The 23,830-nt window shown below is 37.1% G+C and overlaps 1 protein-coding gene across 13 annotated transcripts in view; it reads right to left on the bottom strand.

Moving 5' to 3' along the window:
- Window positions 1–23,830, bottom strand: part of gus (gustavus) — a 306,026-nt gene that overhangs the window by 64,263 nt on the left and 217,933 nt on the right. Inside the window, exon 2 of one of the 13 annotated variants that reach the window (XM_067085773.1) lies at window positions 10,618–10,654. The exons of 11 other annotated variants lie outside the window; for them this stretch is intronic. In XM_067085773.1, the coding sequence (XP_066941874.1) occupies window positions 10,618–10,654 (37 nt within the window). Of the gene's footprint in view, window positions 1–6,522; window positions 6,603–10,617; window positions 10,655–23,830 lie in introns of those variants that run through there. One more of the 13 variants, XM_067085775.1, reaches the window with a different exon arrangement.

Here is a 23,830-nt window from a genome sequence, read left to right as displayed (position 1 = left end):
CATCTATTTCGCTAAACAGAGTTCTACTGTACTTTTTTTTTTAAATAGAATATTCTACTACAAGGAAGATTACCTAGTCAATGACCTTTTGGCTTGATCATGCGAACGCTGCACAACGAGAATAAAATTAATAATAATAATAATAATAACACAGCTGGAAAATTTATATAGAATATTCTACTTCAAGGAAGATTACCTAGTCAATGAACTTTTGGCTTGATCATACGAACGCTGGACAGCGAGAATAATAATAATAATAATAATAATAATAATAATAATATAGCTGAAAACTTTATATAGAATATTCTATTGCAAAGAGGAATACCTAGTCAATGACCTTTTGGCTTGATCATACGAACGCTACACAACGAGAATAATAATAATAATAATAATAATAATAATAAATAATAATAATATAGCAGACAATGTCATAAGCATCAACGTGAAATTATTCTCTTGTCAAAAGCGATTATTATTCATAAAACAAAACATCTCCCTCAATATAGTCAATATTTTGGATTCCTGCTGCCGTTGCCATATAATTACAAGAAATATTATGTAGGTTATGTTTATAATGTTATGTATTTTGCATACTGTTTTGTTTTGGTTTTAACAATAACTCAATCATTATTACTATCCATATATTTCCCTGCAGATACTTCAGAGTACATGCTATTTCTCACTTCACCTCGTATCTCGCATGCACTACACTATTCTTAACGAATAAAACATCCACAGCACTATAAAAGAAAAAATACTGCATCCATAATGACATAATCGTAAGAGTGATGAGCCTGGCCCCAATCCATGAAATAAAAAAAAAAATAAAAACCTCAAAAGCTGCCCTGAAAGGAGCTAAATAACCGTCTGAACGCGCACAGACAGCCTGACGAGTCTATATGGTTACGGGACGACCTGAACGTGCTTCTTCAATAGAGTTTGGGGATAGACCAAATCATCCAGGTCCGCCTGCCTCTGTCTGTGGGTGTCCAAATGGCCTTTGGCGTTTGCCGTTGCTTGTCGTTGTATGGTCAACGCGGAAATACGAATAGAACGTAAAATTCAGGCCAGAGGTCAAGCGCTGGGACCTATGAGGCCATTCAGCACTGACACGGAAATTGACAGTAAAAAGGTTTGAAAGGTGTAACAGGAGAAAAACCCAGCATTTGCACTAATTGTTAGGAGAGGGTGGAAAGTAAGATGGAAGAAAAATATGAACGGAGGTACAGTAAAACGAATGGAAGGAGTTGCAGCTAAGGGGCGAAGGAACGCTGCAAAGAACCTTATGTAATGCCTACAGTGCAAATCATGAGTTGCACTGACGGCGCTATCATCACTCCGGGGAACACGGAAATAAGGTGACGGAGTAGACGGAAGAGTAGTTAAATTATATCAAATCATTGGGAGGAACTTTTTATACAACATGACTACTAAATCTAAATACGATACAAGTTCGTATGTATGAAAGTAGCGTGTAATACGCTATTTCAGAATTTAAATACAGTAATTAACAAAAGCCTCATTAATCATGCTCCCCAGAATAAATACGAAGAATAAATTATTCCAACTGTCCTAGAAAAAACTCATTTAATTTTACTTGTACAGTATACCAAGCAACGGAAAAGAAGACTAAACTGCGGTACAATTAAAAGATAAAATTCAATATAAAACCAAAATAAAATAAATTTTCTATAAACCAAAGCACAGGAACAGAGCTAAATAAAAACATGAATATGAAGATAATGATGGTAATGATTACGAGTACAGAACATAACTATTATTGTGAGATTTACTAACGTGCACCATAGAGAAAACTACATGACATACATTCATGTTAGCGGAATCTAAAAACTCGGATGATGTAAGTAAAGAAAAAAAATCCTTTCATGTGAGGGGCGGAAATCTCTCTCTCTCTCTCCAAATAAATCTTCACTATACCACAAGAGAGAGAGAGAGAGAGAGAGAGAGAGAGAGACGACAACGCAGAGTTCTATAAAAAGCGACATTCTATACAGCCATCATCCATCCGTGAAACCCCCCACCAACGACGAAGCACCCAAAGTAGGAGGAAGAATCCCTCACCAACACGAAGAGTACTGATACTGATACTGCTGCTGCTACTACTACTACTACTATTAATAATAATAATAATAATAATAATAATAATAATAATATATTTACCTCTAAATGAAAAGTCATTTACTTCACGACGATAGGAAGTAGAACACCCTCTCCCAAAAAGAGTACTAGTACTACTATTACTACTACTACTTTTATTAATAATATTTATATACTACTACTACTTATAATAATAATAATAATAATAATAATAATAATAATAATATATTTATTTATTTATCTTTAAATGAAAAGTCCTTTACTTCACGACGACAGGAAATAGAATGCTCTCCCCGAACAAAATATTAAATCTTATTCACAAAGACGACAGGAATACACAAAACCTTTTTATTATTGTGCTACGGCAAAACTCTTTCATTGTAATAATAATAATAATAATAATAATAATAATAATAATAATAATAATAATAATAATAATAATAATAATAATAATAAACAATTAAATAATTTAAAAAAAGGGACAGGAGTTCTGTACAAGGAGGGGGAATACTGTGGAAACTGTACCAGGCTGGAAATATTTATCTCAGTCCATAGTTTCAAGTGAAGAGCAATTTAAAATTAATTACTTAAAGGAAAGGAACGTTTACTCCAAATATTACAGCAGACGAATGCCAGAAAACGTTTCTATCTTACAGCTGCTTTAAGAGCAGAGCCCCGACCTTGCATATCCCCGGCTTAATTTAACAAGAACTTTCTAGCTAAACATATGAAAAGTTTAAAAGGTAGAATTTGTCTATTTTTTTTTTTTTTTTTTTGAAATGGGAACTCTTTAAACTTTTTTTTTTTTATTTTGGACCCAATTTTTGAATGAACAAGTTATTATGAATGAGACATGGTCAGGTGAAAGTGAATAACTAAGGAAATAACATGCTCATAGTGTGACTTAAAAATTACAATAACAATGAATGGTTCAAGAAAAGGACGTGAAAAAAAAAGATATATACGATAAGTGGTTCAATGATGATGACGAAGATGACTTAACAAAACAAGATACAATCATATATTCATAATTACGGCTCAAACTAGTCTTTAACACCCCCCCAAAATCTAATCTCCCTCTCTCTCTCTCTCTCTCTCTCTCTCTCTCTCTCTCTCTCTCTCTCTCTCAGGAAGGCGAACTAAGCATCGATGACCACTACTACAGAGCACTTCCAAAATCAGCACAATGAAACCATTAGAAAAAAAAGTAACAAAGCCCTCCCAATAGTCAATTAAAAATATACGCAACCATTAACTCGCACGGCCGGACAAAAGCAGCACCTAAACATTGGTGTTCATTAACGCATTCAATGGCATAATGAATTCCTATTGTTCGGAAAGAGACTTCGGCAATCTCAGTGGAAAGAACGTAGTTGTCGTTGTCAGAGAGAGAGAGAGAGAGAGAGAGAGAGAGAGAGAGACAAAATATTTTTTCTCTGTAATGCCCTTCTTTTTTTTAGTTTAGAGAAACCTGCATTAATGGCCAAAGGAGTTGTGAAGACACTTGCACAGTATCAATGACAAACATCTATATCAAGTAAGCAAGAATTAAATATTATTTTCTACTTCCATAATTGTGAGTTAAAACAAACTCTCCTGGGCCAATTATTCACTTTGGGATTTCGAACTGGGCAAAAGCTCTTCCCCGCAACGGGAAGGTTTCCGTGCAAAACCTGGGCAATCTGGACTTGGGCTTTACACCTAAACAAATACTATGTGATTCTAATTACGCCATGCACTTACTTCGATGTCACACACAATGAACACCAGAATCGACGCACCGCACTTCATCAGTTTTTATGTCTAGCAGCTTATTCAAGGCTGAGCATCTTGACCGAAAGAGTGACTCATTTTCTGTTTACATCCGCCATCTGGCTGAAGTGTCACGAGTTATTTTCTTGATTAGGAAAGTTATTTTTCTCTCTGACCGAATGAGGGGTTAACTAATAATAAAGGGTCAAAGACGGTAAACACAGGAAACTGAAGCTCAACATGAGCAGAATGGGATTATTTTTATGGTAATTCAAGAATTTGCATTTTGTAAGCTTAACAAATGGGTAATTAGAAGCTTCTGCAATATTCCCGACCAGATAAATGCAACCTCTACGATGCTTAAAGCATTTCCTTGATGGTTACACTTTACTGGCTGGCCAATAATAATAATAATAATAATAATAACAATAATAATAATAATAATAGTTCCTTTGACTTACGTTACTAACAAATCCTTAAGTGATAAAAACTGGACACTCGTCCACAACCCACGTCCAGAAAATTAAAAATAATTTTTTTTTCAAAAATAAAATGCGGAGAAAACCAAAGTAACCATAAAACCATAAAAATACATACATACAAGAAAAATGTAATAAGGTAAAGAACTAAGTTTAAATTACAATTTAAGCAATTTATAAACTGTTTTCCACACAAACAATATATACTATAAATAAAAAAGGAAAAAGCTAAATCGACAGCATTTTAGTTGGCCAGCTTTTCTCCTCTTATGGGAACACTATTGGCGGTGGCTGTGGCAATGCTGCAATGGGGGCGGGAGTGGTTTGAGGAGGAGGAGGGAGGGAGGGAAGGGAGAGAGAGGGGGGGGGGATTTAAGAGTGGCCTCCTGGATAGTTCCACTTTAAGTCGTCAACCGCTTGTGTGAAGGACGTCAGGGCACCACAATTGCACGGACACACACACACACAACACAAACACACCGGCAGTTCCCCCAAGCTACCTTGTCCCTTCTGGAACACCGACCCCCCCCCCCCACACCGAACATAGTAAAGGTGAACACATTTCTAAATCGAAAAATATTTTTATTTTCTCCTTATTCGTAAATCAAAGGTAAGATTGCAATAAAAGTTAGTTCATTAGTAATTCCGGGAGAGGCAAAATTCCAACAGGAAAACCACTTCACTGGTGCATGTAAAAATGTATTTATACAAAAATATTTCTTTTTTACTTGAAATCAGCGAGGCTAATTATAATAAAAACCAGTTAATTAACGAGAGAGAGAGAGAGAGAGAGAGAGAGAGAGAGAGAGAGAGAGAGAGAGAGAATTGCAACACGATAACACAGTTTCATTAGAAAGAGATATTTCATTCCTAAACAAAATACCTATGCAGTTCATACCGCATCCAAAATTATTTCTAAAAGAAATTCAGAGCTTATCTAAAAGCCATCATGTTTTGATATGTGTTTTGACGGAAAGATGAACATCACGCCCCTCCTTACTCTTTTCCTCCCTGTGGCCTACAAAGCTGCCACCCACAACAGTCGACTAGCAAGGTATATAATTCCTTGATTACGGCAACTGAGGCGTGAAGTATTTTAGGGCCCCTTAATTTAAGAGAGAGAGAGAGAGAGAGTTCCGGATTCGACGATGGGTCCCTCAATTTGTGATACTAGAGAGAGAGAGAGAGAGAGAGAGAGAGAGAGGGGGAGGTAACTGGGTGAAAATGGGAAAGGTTCGATGGTTTCCAAATTGAAGAGTACAGGGGATGGCCCAGTCTATTCCAACGAGTTAACGATGCAGACAATCCCTTTTGCAAAGTTTCAGGGCAATCACACCAGTTTTCAGGATAACAAGACTTCAATTCAGGCAAACCACACCCCAGTAAAGGCAGCCATATCCGGATTTCGGGCAACCATATGGCACCGACAATAACATCTAAGAAATCATATTTCCTTTCATGACAGTACAATAGACTACAGAATTGTGGCCAAAGGCCAAGCGCTGACGCCTTTGAGGTCATTCACTGATGAAATGGAAACTGACAGTAAATAGGTTTGAAAGGTGTAACAGGGGAAAAATCGCAGTTGCACTATGCGTCAATTGTTATGAGAGGGTGGAAAGTAGGATGCAAGAAATAGAATATGAAAGGGGGTAAAGTAAAAGGGACTTTCATGATAGTTATAGCTGCTTTTAATTGTTACAAAGTCATACTAAGCTCAAAACCTGAAGAAATGTATAGCTAACTTTCCAAGGTATAAAAACCATACCAAAAATCTGACAAATATGGACTAAAAATTCGTTCAATCAATCTTTGTTACTCTTTCAATTTTTTTCATGCAAAATTCCTTATGCTACAATGGCGCGCATAGAATGCAAATAGTTCAGAACTAAATAAAAGAAAAACAAACCGTTCAAAAAAGGCTATCTAAAATCAATTTATATTAATGCCACAGTTAAATGCCTATCTGTCAATGTTAAAAAAGAATGGGAAGAGAGTTTTGCGTACTGGGAAATCCAAACACCTTTTAAAACGGAATATTTTCTTTTTTTTGCTTAAAACATGAACTAATAATCTAGGCGAAGGAATAATAATCTCCGGTGGACTTAAAAGAAAACCTAATTACACAATTGATGGAGCACTGTAATTACAAAACAAGTACGAGATCACTTACATAAATTGATATGACTTTTCACGAACATTCATTCCAGATAAACGTCTTGTGACATTTTTGTTCATCTTCCTAGTTCGGGATTCTGAAGCATCTACTGCAAAAGTATTTCACAGCGTTCATTACTGAAACCAAAACGAAAGTGCCTATATGTGAAAACTTGACTGTCAATTCATGGGGTAACTACTAATATGTTTTCCATCAATGCTCGTCACAAAGGAAAAAAAATGATCCTAAGAAATAAGACTACAGATGTCAGCTTTGTAAGTTTAGCGGTGAATAAGATAAATGTGAATTTTCGAAAACTGATACACCATATTCTTGAATATGATACCGTGAATTTTCGAAAACTGATACCGTGAATTACCGAAAATTAATTCACTGCATTGATACAGTAAATTTTCGAATATTGATACAATGAATTTTCGAATACCGATACAGTGAATTTTCGAATACCGATACAGTGAATTTTTCGAACACTGATACAGTGAATTTTCGAATAATGATGCAGTGAATTTTCGAATACTAATACAGTCAGTGAATTTTCGAAAACTGATACAGTAAATTTTCGAATAAGACAGTAAATTTTCCAATACTGATACATTGAATTTTCGAACATGATAGTGAATTTTCGAATATGATACAGTGAATTTTCAAATATTGATACTGTGAACTTTCGAATATGACAATGAATTTTTGAATATTGATACGGTGACTTTCGAATACTGGTACAGTGAATTTTTCGAATACTTTTACACTGAATTTCCGAATACGATACAGTGAATTTTACAGCCTCGAAAATTAACAGCTTTGGAAAATATGTTTACTGAAGACACAAGCAAGTCAATGATGCTGAAACTCTTGAAATCTCTTAGTTCTACTGCTTCATCTAAGTTATGCAATTTTCTGTTTCACAGTTTCATATACCGATATTCTACTCCAAGGAGGTGCACTTTGCAAAATAATAGGCTTCCGTTTTGTTTCCATATAGATGTGTACACAGTGTGGACAATAAACTGTCATAATCGATGTTACTAAACCTAGCATCTCCAGAATGAACGCGACATTCCAAACATATGGGAAATTTATTCTATATACATATGAGTCGTCATGGTTGCTACGTGCATGGAGCCTATTAGATGCGCTGATAATGTGACGTTCGGTCATTACCAAGCGTTCATTTCGCATTGGCTATAACCGGATTGTTCACAGTGTTTTCATTTACTTATCTTAGTATATATATAAGCTTTATCCGGCCCTGGTAGGTATTCTTAAACACTTCTCCCATGATTGAGAATAAATGTTTGGAGTCAAAAATATGTTTAATGTCTTAATTATCTCTGAGAATGAATGCTTGTCACAAACTTCAATATATTTTCATTTTATCTACTGTAATTTTCAGACTGATGAAAAATGGCGCACGTTCTCGCCCTGTTTGAAATTTCATGCATTTACCATCATTTTTTGACATGTAACACGCTCGCCAAGAAGCAACAGCCGTGCTAGTGGTCTAGTTACATAAAAAAAAACTTATTTATAATATTTCAAACATTTATTTACAGCCATACCTGAGAATACATTGCAGCAGTCATCGACTGATTTATTACAGTTTTGCATTTTTTGTCTCTAAGTACGTAAATCTCTAGTCACAGACAATTCAATTTATTGCTTCTTCCTGATACGCGACAAGGATTTCGACTTCTGACATAAAAAATATAACATTTGTTCAACGGTTCCAAAATTATTCGTCTGTCGAGATGCAAAGATACCATGTTATCCAAAAGGAAAATTTTTCCCTTTCATTTTTTAAAGTTGAAACTAAGACCCTCTTCTGGCCATTTAAGATGGACGTTCGTGCTCCTGGTTTAAGAGCCCGAAACAGTAACGTTACTCTAAAACTCGTTGCTCTCTCGGCTACCATCTTATTGGTGTATGTATTTGTTGATTCAATTCTGGAACTGCACGTACCTCCCCGGTAAATTTACAGGTTCATGCCGGTCCTAAGCCCGCTGAACTCGTGCTTGGGTTTTAAAAGGAAATAAATGCCAAGACAAACCTCCGCGAATAGCAACAAACCGTAGTAGGTTATTGCAACAGAGCTATTTATTTTACAACTGTATTACAGAACAATTTGATCTCTTTGTAACCAGTAATCTATTTTTATTTCATTTTTTGCATACATCTAACATATTACAACTTTTCTGACCACCTTATTATTCTTTTCTTTAATAAAGAGGTTAAAGACTATAGAGGAACTGAAATGCATTCTTCCGTTTGTTATTCTTGCCAAACCTGAAGCTCTACTATAAATATTTTAAAAGCCTTAATCCTGACATTCATATGGCGCAACATCTTAGGAATAAAAACAGTTCCTATCATCCATAGCTCTTCTTGAGCTATGGATAATTTTAATAAGAACCGTGGTGATGATGATAAGAACTATTTTTATTCCTAAGATGGTGCGTCATATGAATGTCAAGGACTGGGCTTTTAAAAGAATAGTGGAGCTGAGTTTGGCGGAAATAACAAACAGGAAATGCATTACAGTTCCTCTATAAAAGAATAACCTCTTCAGAAAAGTTGTATTATGTTAGATGTATGCAGAAAATGAAATAAAACTAGATTACTGTGCCTATGCTCTTCTTGAGCATAGGCACAATAAGTCACTTCCCATTTTTTCTGTCTCCATCAACTATCTCACTTGAGATATCCAACACAATCCTTCCTCTCGCCCAACTGTCCGTTCCTTAACAACAACTTTTTCTGTTCCTAGGCTATCCCGCCAGAGGGCACAAATGCAGTAGCCTGACCATCATCCCTTAAGCCCCAGGGGGTTCCCGAAGATTTATTCTGGCAATTTGCGACGTGTCTCCATTCTGTCTGCCCTCTGGGTCCAAACAAGCATGAAAGGATGTAAGGCTGGCTTTGTTTGAGAGCTGACACATTCCCTTGTTGCACAGAGAGCTCTATACCTGGAGGACTCTTTCAAGTTTAGGCGTTTTGTATATCTGTAATGAAATTGCAAATTCGGCAAAAACAAACATAAATGCGCTAATATTGATACTGCATTACTATCCTAATGCAATTCTCCTTGCATTTCAACACATTTGTAACTATTTACCTATTTATTTTTCTTTTTAATAAGTGAGATCTTTTCTTTCTGTATTTCCCTTTACTTTCTCTTACTTCCTAATGAGCACCATATTCTTTGGAAGCTTCAATTTCAAGTCAATGGCCGCTGTGGGCTTGTTTCATACGAATAGGGTTCATCTCCTGAATAATAATAATAATAATAATAATAATAATAATAATAATAATAATAATATTTAATACGGTGAATTTTTTATAACTGACTCTGAAGTCCGGCAGCAATAGTATATAAAGACAATCGTGGAAAGCTGGCAATCGACTGCAGATAGTGAAGTCACTCTTAACGCCTTTAAACTTAGAATTACTTGCCCAAGAGCCGATAAATTAAAAGAGAATACTGTCTTACGGATATTGGGGGATGCTGACGGAAGTAAAATATAACAATTATGACTCAGTACGGTAACAGATGAATTTCAGGAAGAAAAGTTTATCCTTTGAAAGTCTGTTTTGCAAAAGCAATATCCATCTCCGATAAGGATTCTCCTAGTATATACATTTCCTGATACCAAAAAAATGATATACAATGGTTTTCCTACCGAATCACTTCACAGAATAACTGTACCAGTGACTTCTGGTCTTTCTGTCTGATGGGTTAAGGCGAAAGAAGATCCATACATTAGTAAACAAACCAGATGGTGTTTATAATTATTATCAATCAAAGGTAATAAACTTAATAACTTCCGCAGTTTCTCGCCGTGAAATAAATAGAAGATACGACACATAAAACATGACGGCGATTCCAATGGCAGTGGCAAAACCACTCATTTGAAAGAGGAAAATGGTTAGATGAACACAGATCATCGTCGACTCAACTGTGGAGAGAGAGAGAGAGAGAGAGAGAGAGAGAGAGAGAGAGAGAGAGAGAGAGAGAGAGAGAGTTTTTCTGCTTCCCTTCAAACAGAGCACGAAAGCAAACAGGGCCTTGAGAACCCTTGATGTCCAACTCACCCATAACAAGCTTTCTCCTTTATGCAAAACCACTCACCTGAAACAGAAGAAAAGAAAAATTTATTATTAAAGAGAATGCAATATCACGCGGTGTTCCTTACTATTAACAGAATACAAGCATCCACAATGCCTTCACATACTCGAACTGAACACATTATTCACACACTTTACACACACACACACATATATACACATATATATACATATATATATATATATATTCTAAACATATATAATATATAACTATATAAATATATATGTATGCCTGATTTATAATGTATATAATATATATATATAAATATATATATATATATGATATATATGTATATATATATATATATATATATATAATATATATAATATATATTTACAATACACAAACATACACACGTGTGCATATATGTAGGCTAAGTGCTTAACCACTTTCTGTAATTATAGTTATCAGTGATCCGATTACACAAGTGTGTTAATCGAAAAATACGGTTTTGTCACGTAAACAAAGAATTTAAGAACCTTTCAAACTTTGGATACACAGACACACACACACACACACACACAGAGAAACAACCGTAAGAAATAACGAGATTATGTAACAAGATACGACCCAGCAAAGATGTTTGGTAGTAACTTGACTGAGGAAATCTTTCTAATTTCTCATAAAAGAAAACCAAAAATGTCAATCTAGATACTCAATTAAAATGGTTCACAATCTTTCAATTCATGAAATTACAAGCAATATTAAAAAAAATACACGAACCTACAAACCGCTTTGCAAATAAGACCAAAATCTCTAAGCTTAAAAAGCAAATAACTGTCCAGGCCTTCGATTTGTTCGAAGACTGGCACCTGTGACATGGATGGTTTCAGCTGAGGGCAGGTGAACTTAGGAAACGCTTTTACCACCTGCGTCAGAGAGAGAGAGAGAGAGAGAGAGAGAGAGAGAGAGAGAGAGAGAGAGAGAGAGATTATTACAGAAACGGAATATTTCTATGGGCCAATCTTAAAATCCAACTTTACAAGATTATAATAATTACAGCAAAGATTGCATCATACACGCACTCATACTAAAAACACACTGAAGTACCTTTTGGACAAACAATGACCAAACCTATACAGTTCGAGGGAAACTACGAAAAACTCACTTATTAAAAAATGGAAAGGCAAAATGATCCAAAAAGCATAATCTGTGGGTGACATAAAATACCCTGAAAGCGAATCAATTTTTGTATATTAGGGTCACAACACCTAAAGCGCTTACAACTGGACGACCGGTGTTCGAATCCCGAACGGGACGAGGAGGGGACAGATGGGCGAGTAATAATTAAACAAATAAATCAATAAATCCCACGTGCCCGGGCTAAATTAACCCCATGAATGAGGTACCTAGTCGACTGGTGTGAGCCGTAAGAGAGAGAGAGAAGTTACACACAAATATATATATAAATATATATATATATATATATATATATATATATATATATATATATATATACTATATATATATATATATATATATATATATATATATATATATATATATATATATATATATATAGAGAGTAATCCTCATACAACAGAATTCTAAAACGTGATCGTTTTGAAAGTTATCCAATACGGACATACATTAAAACGGATGTGCAAGAGCATGTAAAGACTCAGAACTGCCCCTTGAGAAACAGAATACTGCCGAAGCCAGGGAACACGGAAGTAGACTATCTCATAAACCTAAAAATGTGTCATTTTTATATTAATAATTGTAAGTCTAAGTCCTAAACATTCTTTTTGGGGAGCATAATTAGTTGGGAAATATACAGCTGATACCATCAGCGTCACCAGCAGGACCAAGTGAGGAAAAAAAAAAATCGAATCAGTTTGGGCGTAATAAATCTTGAAAGACCAAATTCCAGTAATATCCTTCTATCCCTAAAAAATTTAAGGCGTATGGCAGCATAAATAAAAAAAAATAATAAAAAAATTAAATAAATAAAATCCCCTACCCTTATAAAAGGGGCAGAAAAATCACGCCCTTAAAGGGGTCAGGAAGAAGGGGATGAGTGGGGTTAAGCAAAGCCTCTACATCTGCTGAAAACCCAGCCACTCATAATGCGGGTGGTGGTCTGAAAGTACCAGGAATGGGGGATTTTAGGATTTCCTTTTGTTTAATGCACTGCTGACACCCCGGCAGCTGCAACATGCTCCCTCCCTCCTCCCCTCCCTGCTACTTAACACACCCCGGCATGTTCAACGTTTCTTTTTCCTTACATACACACGCACATTACCAAGACAAAGACGGGGCAGCTGGGCCCACACTACAGTCGCCAGCATCTGCTGTTGCTGCTGCTACACGTGTGTGAGCTGCCTCCCCCTTTGTAGAGGGGGGGGGGGAAGAGGAGGGACCATGAATGTTGTAGGAGTCAACGACCTTCACCCAGCCACCTCTCGTACAAAGTAAAAAATATGGCGAGAGAGAGAGAGAGAGAGAGAGAGAGAGAGAGAGAGAGAGAAGAGGCCAACATACGAAACTATTCATTACACAAATAAAACTTCAATAGATTAACCCATTTTACAACAAAATAATGTTAACTATGTTTGTCAACACAAACACACGCACACATAGACCAATTCACAGAGCCCGTTTGTACGCGTTTTTTTGAGGGGGCTATTTCGGGGCATGACACGGTAACGTTGATACACGTGGCATGCTCTATCTTTCCCCCTACCATAAACAGAAAAAAAAATATATATATATACATATATATGGTGAGTAGCAGGAGACATTCCCATCTCCCCTCGATGTTGGATATGTAAAAATGAGTTTTCTAAAAAAAAAAAAAAATTACGCTCCGTAGGGCATGATATTTGTCCATTTACAAAGATGTACGTGAATGACGCCGTCGGATTCACAACACAAGAAGACAACACACATTCAAGACTTAATAATGATTTTATTACGATTACTGCAACGTAATTAGACACTCAGACGTTACAATCAATTGCTAATGTTGCTTCTAGGCCTTTTAAAGAGACAAATATGATCAATGATGTAACCAAACCTGCTGTCAGATTTCAAATATAAATCTTACCAAACTGATGAACAGAAAACTGAAAATGGCAAATCAATTACTACAAAATCAGGAGTGTTCAACCGAGTCCTTTGCCTTTTAAAGTAGCCAAAAATCTCAGGACAGGAAGCCAGAAGTTGGAGGAGGACACGATTAGGGTGGAAGGGTAAGAAAAACCGAGAGGCCAATGGCCACCAGAGTTACCCGAGGCATCAATGTAGACAAGGAAGTCTCCAAAGAATAACGAGGAAGGACCTAAGGAACCATTTAAGAGACTCTAACCATTAATCAACCTTTCGTGTCTTGACCACAATGACAGATTAAAACTTCTCGATCTCCTCTCACTTTTGGATATGCTCGTCACTGTAAAACCTTGAATCCAAATGTAGAACGATTGGAGATACCCTCCAGCTCCCTTGTTGAGATTCGGACCTACACACGATCGAGTCGGGTATGGTTAACATACTCCTACTTGAAGCTAATAACAAGAGCTGAAACACTACTGGTTACTATTACAAAATCACATCACGCCATTTATCCGCACAACGTGCTCCATATCTGTGCAAATGACACGAATCATATTTATGAAACACTGCAAAATCGCGAAATGTAATTATTTTGTAATAGGATAACTTTGAGATATCTCTGATTCTGGAACCAAAACTGATGTATGTCAATTACCAGTAATACAGAATCAGACGTAATTTTTCACGCGCGCTTATTCTGAACATTTCGTCAACATGTACCAAGTCTTATAAAGATGTAGTCTGCATTTGGAATTCATTTCTATTTCGAGAGAGAGAGAGAGAGAGAGAGAGAGAGAGAGAGAGAGAGAGAGAGATTCGGTACCTCCAAGAAGTTGTAAGAAATAAAAAAGTCCACCGAAACAGCTTGTTCCCCTTTAAGGTGACGAGAAGAATGTCCTCTTAAATAATGACGAAAGATCTCAAGAATCTGAAATCCTTTTTAACCCTTCTGCCCGAGAGACAGGTTCGTCGTCACCTAAGACGGTATAAGTCAATTAACGCTCTGTATCGTTACTTTTCTCTTGTTCTTTCAATTACAGGAGTATATATACATGTGCGTCTTGAAGGCGCGGATACTATAGGAAATGTGGAGAATTCTAGTTTAATTAGTTACTCGTCTTGGTGACGATATAAAAGAAGAAAGGAAATGGAAAGAAAACTCAAGAGGCACAATCTTATTTCTAAGAAATTACAAAGAATGTTTCTTATTCCAATACGAAGGATGAGCGAGAGCATGCCAAGATGAATGACGTGCAAAAATTTGCACTCTAGCAGCTGTCAGAACACCAATTAGCTCCATGAGCGTACAAAGGTCGGGTAAACTATCATAAACAAGTCAAGTGTCAAAATCACATGCACTGGAATCATCTGCAACAAAAACACCAGGCGACACAAAGAAAACCGACCCCATTTCAAGACTTAAGCTTCAATAAAAGTTGGGAGATATAAACAAAAAGTAATAGGAAAACTAAACGAACACTGAAGAATTAACCATCATGCCTCACACACAAAGCACGGAGGGGGTATATTTAGCAACCTCCATTCGCCACAGGACTCTATCTATTACAACCACCCCCAACCCGACCCCCATAGCAGGAAAACGCAATCACCACCACCAGTAAAGCGAGGCTGCGTAGAGCTCCTACAATACGAATAAGGATCTCGGGGGGCAGTTTTCTGGAAGTCAATAAGGCTCGCTCGTGCCACACCCTTCTGTCCTAAGACCTTGGCCCTTCATCCCAACCCTCATTCGTGTTCTGGTTCTCCTTCTCATTTCGGCGACTAATACTGCCAAGGCCACGCCGGAAATAATTGGCCTGAACTTACTGTACATTCGCTGTAAAGTTCACGAGTGACGATGCTATGATGAATGGGTCGGGCACACCTGAACATAAACGACAGGTAAGTTAACAATAAAAGAGGTGTGCAATGGCGTTCATTTCATGTGTTGAAGCTGGAGTAGGCGGGGGAGGATATCTTAACACATGCGTAACAGGATATACTATGCAATGATATAGCTCTGATGCACTAATATTTGGTCAATTTCAAATGTGGTAACACCAGCAACCTGGGGAATGTGATGCCTGTGAATGATCTGTAAGATCCAGTAAACAAAGATTTTTATTAAATTACCAATTTAATCTCTAATGCATAATGCTAGGTCAGGTGGACAGGCACTGTTAGAATAACTGGGAATAAAAGCGACTACGGATCACTGCAACACATTCAAATGACCGACATTCAAATGACAGGTAACTGAAGGTGAGTATGGTGCAATACTAACAAAATGTAAAACTCAAGTGCATAAAACAAAATAAATATTCCAGTGGTGCTTCTCATATAAAACAGAATGTATACTTTAAGGACTAAGCAAGTAAAGGTTAGGTGGCCTTAAAGAGCGCCAGGGAGCTCGGCTTTAAATTGCGCGAATGGTGACGGGCATACAAACGACCGCAAGCAAAATAAGGATGTACTCGACCATCGGCCACAGCCTTCATTCGACGATAACGGTTTCCATAAATTTGGCCCCGATAAAATCTCCCAGCCTTTTTTTCCCTCGGGTAATAACAACTGAAAGATAAAGGGAAAAGCGCAATTTATTACCGCTTCGCCTCGATCAAAATGTCAAAGGAACTCTGTTCAAGAGTTCAAGCTGATCAGGCGTTCCTGTAAAAAATGGGGTTTCATCACCTTGAACAAAGGCGCGGATAATAGGGTTCGCTCGCCAGCCTATCCAAACCAAGGAGTTTTGAGTATCAAGGGACTGGAATATTGAGTTCAGGCCAAAGGCCAAGAACTAGGACCTATGAGGTCATTCAGCGCTGGAAAGGAAATTGACAGTAGGTAGGTTTGAAAGGTGCAACAGGAGGAAAACCTCGCAGTTGCACTGTGAAATAATTATTTGGAAAGGGTGGATAGCAAGACGGAAGAAGGATAATATGAATGGAGTTACAGTAAAAGGAATGAAAGGGGTTGCAGCCAGGGGGCGAAGGGACTCTGCAAAGAACCTTAATTAGTGCCTACAGTACACCGCATGAGTAAATATTTCAGCTTCAATAAAAATAATGTCCTATCTCCTCTCACAAATAAAAAGTTCATTTGGAGCATTCTGACAGCCACAAACCGTTTTAAGACTAATGGAGGTTGGTTATTTCAGGCCTACTGCCTAATGGCGGCCCTGAAGTGAAATAAACCCTGGCGTGGACCACTGGACTCGTCCAACATTCAGAAACTGAGGCTACAGGTTTTGTACAGAGATGAACTAGTCTCTCGTGTTCCCGCGCGTGGAATACAACTTGAAAGGATAAAATGACTTAACAGAAAATGTTGTCATTTCCCTCTTTGACTTTGATGCCTGAGACTTTTCAGAGAGAGAGAGAGAGAGAGAGTTAGAGAGCCATTATCTCAGGTTGCCGTGTGATGCCCAGAGGGCCTGAACAATTCATTATGTATTTTTCGACTGTTTTTTTTTTCACTGCCAGGAAAGCAACTGTATACCTCCACCTTGGTCTCCAAGCGCAAAAAAATACTTGATCACATAACACTGACCACCCAAGAATAAAAAAAAAAAAACAATCTTTTTTCTCGTGAAATTTCTCTAAACTAGTTATCTGATAAAAGTGGAGAGAGAGAGAGAGAGAGAGAGAGAGAGAGAGAGAGAGAGAGTGCGGGGGCGTTACTTTTTGGAAGAAGAAGAAGAAGAAGAAGAAGAAGAAGAAGAAGAAGAAGAAGAAGAAAGAAGAAAAAAAAAAACTATGATCAAATTGTTAGTCAAGGTGAAAACACAGATTGTAGTCACTGACTGAATTTCAGCAGAACTGTAACAAGAATGGCAGGAAAACTTGATCGGAATGAGAGAGAGAGAGAGAGAGAGAGAGAGAGAGAAACTGTCTGAACTCACACACAACGGGTATCAATTTTCTCCTCGAGAGAAGAGAAAACCGAAGGGGAATAATTATCAACTTCCAAAGACAACCAATTGATGCATGACTGTTCTTAGGTGAAAGGTACACTTGGAGGTGTGTGTGTGTGTGTGTGTGTGTGTGTGTGTGCGCGTGCGTGCGTGCGTGCGTGCGTGCGTGCGTGCGCGCGCGCGCAAGCTAGTTTGTTTAACTGAAGAAGGAAGTGAGTTACCTCATTTTAAAACTGGTGTAAATATAACGAATATTCGGTCAGCTTTGAGGGTTGCGACATGTCTTATGATATAAAATTCCCCATTTTTTCTTCTTTCTAACGCAATGCCATTTACGGGGTGCTGAAGAGCAAGAGCCCGTGCCAGCACAAGGCTGGCTTAATCCTGATAGCATTAGCCGGTGAGATCCACGTTTGATGAAAACCAGAGATATGAAATTCTTGTATGAAACTTTTATATGAAACTCTTCAAGGCGGGGAAAATAAGAGCAAAATGTGAATTCCAAGGCCAGACACAATTGAGATAGGCTGCTGGCAAACCTCTTTGCAAATCTGTCAAAAGATACACAATGGTTAAAGATACGCAGAAGAGATAAACACTTTAATCAGAATGTTTACGCATTGCATCTCATATACTATCCCTAGAGAGAGAGAGAGAGAGAGAGAGAGAGAAACGGATAATAAAAAAAAAAAACACCGGGTCAACTATTTTTGTTGAAAGTGCAAATATTTTAATAAAGCTCATATGCTGTAAAGTCAAACACAAATACACACAATTTATAAATACACACACATACATATACATATGTATATATGTATATAATTTACCTGCACTAGTATATAAATAAATATAACAATACTACGCAGCCACTTGCACATTCACAGTGATCCGTACTCAAGGTATCGAATTTCGGCAATCACATTGTTACAAGGACGACTGGTTGTGCTATGTAATGGGCAATTCTCTCTCTCTCTCTCTCTCTCTGATGTCGCCAATCCTCAACTTTCCAACCGAACAGCGGACGAAACGTGACACAAGGAGCGAAACACGAGCCAAGAGCTAATGGGAGCAGAATGCACCGAATAATGATACCTTTTCGAGCTAAATCGCTTACTGTCCTTATCACGTTCATCGTTGGCATAAGAGGCAGCTCTCTCTCTCTCTCTCTCCGGACAAGACAATAAAAAGAATAAAAACTATCAGATGTTACAAGATCACTACATACTGTATTGACATTTATCTTGGTGTTAATTATTAACAATACAAGTTTTCGTCAGGTGATGCAATATCAATGTTACAGACATTTACCTTGGTATATATTATAATAATTTTTTATCACATGATGCAATATCAATGTCACAAGATCACTAACTGTATTGACATTTATCATAGTGCAAATTAATAATATAAGTTTTCGCACTCAAAAATCATGAATTCACGGCATTACTAGTGCAGAAAAGGTTCTAAACCCTCCTTTCTACTTTTGGAAGACAATTTTCTTTGATATCTTTTCTCTTTCTTTTTTTTTTTTACAGTTTCATATCGAGGACTTTTCATAAATACAAACTGAAAGGCCGCAGATTTCAGAAAAAACTATTGAACCTACGCTCTCTATCAAAAGGCGTTCCTGAGAGAGAGAGAGAGAGAGAGAGAGAGAGAGAGAGAGAGAGAGAGAGAGAGAGAGAGAAAAGAGTATTAACCATGGAAAGTACTACTTTGAAGTAGACACATCCGACTGAGTTTGAAGTTGTAACTGAACCAATAAATTTGTTTTGTTATATGCATTGGTAACAGACTTGGGAAATGTCCGAGCACACTAAGCTAGGACCAGCGGATGAAATGTACTCGAGATACCGCTGTCACAAAGCAAATGCAGAAGAAAGTGGGTATCACTGTCTTAACAAAGTAAATGCATGGAATCTGTTAACTGTTTGAACCTTCGGTCTACAACAGCCACATTGGGAAAACTCTCGGAATGTCTACGAGATACCGATTAAAGTGACACTTGCTATGTGTGTCCAGGGATCACTTTAGAATGTGTGTGTGTGTGTGTGTGTGAGAGAGAGAGAGAGAGAGAGAGAGAGAGAGAGAGAGAGAGGACTCGCACGCTCCCTCTTCTCTTTTCAACCTGATCCCTTTGTTCTATTTTATAGCAATTTCCATCCCAAAGGGAAATTTGACACTGGAGAAACCCCTCCTCTCATCTCCACCCCTTCCCCCAACCCCTTCCCGAGTATGAGGTTCCGGTCTCTTTCTCTCTCTCTCTCTCTCTCTCTCTCTCTCTCTTCTCCCCTTTCCTTGCTGAGCCCTCTTCCGTACGCAGAGACTCGAGGGTATGGGGTAGCGGTGGCGGGGTCGGATATGGGAGGTGGGTTGGGGGGTCCATCTATCCACAGGCCCCGCCCTCTTCCTTCCTAGCTCGCCCTCATCATCATCATCACCAATTCATCAGATATCGATACTCACTATTTCCTTCCCTTCTCAATCCGGGGCCAAGGGATGGTGATGCTCTGGCCTCTGTTTCATGGACGTTGGAAAGAATGTATCTCATGGAAAGAAGAAATTATATAGTATATAAATGAGGTATGTGTATCTCACAGAAAGAAGAAATTATAGTGAATACACGATGTATGCTGAAGTGAAAGTGTGCATGGATGCAACGTATATCCACGGATGTACATAGGCAATCATCGATGAATGTCAGTGGTATAAACGGGTTAATGTAAGTATGTAATGATCTACGGTAGGTATACATAGTTGTAAAAGTTATACATTGATGACCGTATGTATGTATGAGCAAATATACGTTAGGTATGCATGGATAACTTTATGCAAGCCTGGAAGCAGATTATGCATACGGCTTCAAGTAAACAAGGGCAAATTACAACACAGAACGGAAAATAAAAGCTAGCAAAAGCCTGTAATGATTAAGATTTAGTTCTGATATATTCATATAGGTATTGCTAATGGTCTTGGCCTCACCCTTGGGCTATTACAACGATCAAGGACCGAAAAATACTCTTAATTTATACTGCACGAGGATGATAGTTTGCGGCAATGCTGTTCTCGAGTTGCTTTATGGAATTTTCAAACGTTCATTTAAAATCATCTGGGATCTTTAAATGACCCCACCCTACTTTCTCTATATTATCACCCCGTGGAGAATGCATGGCCCAATACGAACAAACTTCAATATCCTCAACCTTAAAGGGATTCGTTGATATCAACTTTAGTTGCCACTTATCCAGTCCAAAGCGTCTAAGTTTACGTCAAAAAGAATCAAGTGCTTATGCGCAAAGGCAAGGAGTCAGACCTCGAATTCATTTTACGAAAACGTTCGCTTCAGTGAGCTTTCAACTCATACGATCTAAAAATAATCATTTAAAATAAAAATAACATCTTGTATAACTTAATATGAAAGCATAGAGAAAAAAGAGATTCAGAGACCCGAGAGAGAGAGAGAGAGAGAGAGAATGTGATGCATGTTCTTGAATAAGCTTTGAGTGTATACATTGCTAAAGCCTATTGTACGTTCGGTAGGGCAAATAAGAGGTACAGGAGCTAAGCATACACAATGAGAAAAGAAAAACAAAGGTCGTGGGAGACAACGCTATCATTATATCGCATGACGGGAACAGCCTTCATTCTTCGTGCTTCCAAAAGAAACAGTAGTACCCGAGAGAGAGAGAGAGAGAGAGAGAGAGAGAGAGAGAGAGAGAGAGAGAGAGAGAGAGAGAGAGAGAGAGAATGGAGTAACCCTGGCGGTGCTGCTGCAATTTCAAGAGTGAAAGTACAGACTGAAAGTAAGAGTGAATACGGCGTGGCGCGACAGGTAACAGGGAGGTGGGAGTGGGGGGCAGCAGGGCAGGGCAGGGCATGGCAGGGGCAGTGGGTATCGGAGAGGGCAGGTCTGGCATAAATGGCTGGTGTGAGGGAGGGGGAACATGAAAGCAGGTATATTTACTTCCTAATACGGATGTCCTTATTCTGCAAATGCCTCTCTCTCTCCTCTCCACCTCTCTCTCTCTCTCTCTCTCTCTCTCATTTGAAATGTTCTGGGTTCCAAGCCTTTGGAAGTCCAGCTGACGAAACAAACATGTGATACTTTGGGTCATTTCAACGACCCCATTTCCAAAGTGCTATCTCTAACCGCTGCTTTCAACAGCCATTATAAAATAATGGCTAAATCTACATTGGTGAGGGCCTCGACGAGGTAATCCTCCAACCTTCGGGGAGGAACAATTCTAAAGATAAAGTCTATCTTCCTCTACATATTAAACCCGCTCCAAACATGAACTAACAGCTGATGAACAAACTAACGACTGATGTCCACCTCAACAGCCCACCGATTTATCCAAGACGCAATCCCAAATTAGCCCTTTCCTCCCAAGAATCGACTAAATAAATTAGAAAGACCAGAAATTCGGTAAATAAACAAAACACAAAGAAGTTTACGACTAGCGGGCTAAACCATTTCCACATTACAAATAGCTATACTATCACACCAGCGAACTGAAAGGGGGGAGGGGGGTTTACGGGCTGTTCGATCAGACCTGACCCAATAAACGCTTATTTCTATCAAGTATGGAATCTACTCTCTGCACATGCAGGCTGAAAGAGCGCGCTGCCATAAACGTACTGTATTGCAGTACTTTCACCTCTGAAAAAGTTCCCAGATTGAGATTTGTGACGATGGTTTTGATCTATCTCACTTAAGAGCAACACTTTTGACAAGTTCATCACAACCCCTCAATAATAATAATAATAATAATAATAATAATAATAATAATAATAATAATAATAATAATAATAATAATAAATCTTTACAAGCGATGAAATAAAAAAACGCATTAGATATTTACCACTATATATTTTGTAAGTCATAATATCATAAATCAGAAGCCATACTAACATAGCATTTATCCAGACGAACATTATAATATTTCAGAAATAATGACTGAACTTAACCATTTTATACATTACTAAAAGCCATCATCGCTTAAAAGCTTCACGATGAACCAATGTCACAAAATCACTTAAAAAGAAAAATTACAATCACTTCTACCAAATTATATACACCAGTGCTTCTTTCATCAGACAGTCCAACACAATTTTTTTTTTTTTTTAAATCTGGTAGCGCTAAGCAAACAGGAACACACGCACGCACACACACAAGCACTACAGAATACGACGAGGAACAGACAATCTTGCTAACAAAAAGCAAAAGGACGCTCTCACTGTGAGATAATCATGTGTACTTAAGTCATTCAGCCAAGAAGCCACTGGCAACTGAGAGCTCTCATCGCGCAATATTAAGCCTTAGGGCGTTTTCCGATAAGGTCGAAATCTTTCCGCGAGATACAGAGAGAATTGCCCGCAAGATAAGAAATGCAAGAAAATTCTTGCCTCTTGAGATGCCGGTGCAGCGTACACCCGGAAGCTGTTATCCTCATTAAAGAAATTTAAAAGCAGTAAAAAGCGTCTTTGATAATGTTAAAATAACAGTAATGGACCTATCAAATTACCTTTCATAAGATTAGAAATAGCATATATATATATATATATATATATATATATATATATATATATATATATATATATATATATATATATATGTATATATATGTATATGTATATATATATATATATATGTATATATATATATATATATATATATTTATGTATATGTATATGTATATATATATATATATATATATATATTAAAACTATATATATTTATACACATATATATATATATATATATATATATATATATATATATATATATATATATTCAATCTGCTATATATATAAAATTAAAACTGAATTTTACACACATACATACAAACACATTATATATATATATATATATATATATATATATATATATATATATATATATATCTGTGATTCATATACAAGCATTAAGCTACAAACGTCCTTTGATGGCCGTGCCGTTTAAGGAGTCACTGTAGTCCTGAATTCTTGTCTTCGTATATGTTACCCTTCGGGTAACATGTAAGAAAATATATTATTTCCGAGGTAGAGAAAATTGGATATTAAAGGACGTTTTGTAGTTTAATGCTTATATATATATATATATATATATATATATATATATATATATATATATATATATATATATATATATATATATATATATATATATATATATATATTATATATATATATATATATATATATATATATAT

This window comes from Macrobrachium rosenbergii, chromosome 42 (genome assembly GCF_040412425.1).
Source record: "Macrobrachium rosenbergii isolate ZJJX-2024 chromosome 42, ASM4041242v1, whole genome shotgun sequence".
Lineage (NCBI taxonomy): Eukaryota > Metazoa > Arthropoda > Malacostraca > Decapoda > Palaemonidae > Macrobrachium > Macrobrachium rosenbergii.
The sequence above is the reverse complement of the archived record's forward strand: the minus strand, read 5'-3'. Positions and strand labels throughout refer to the sequence as shown.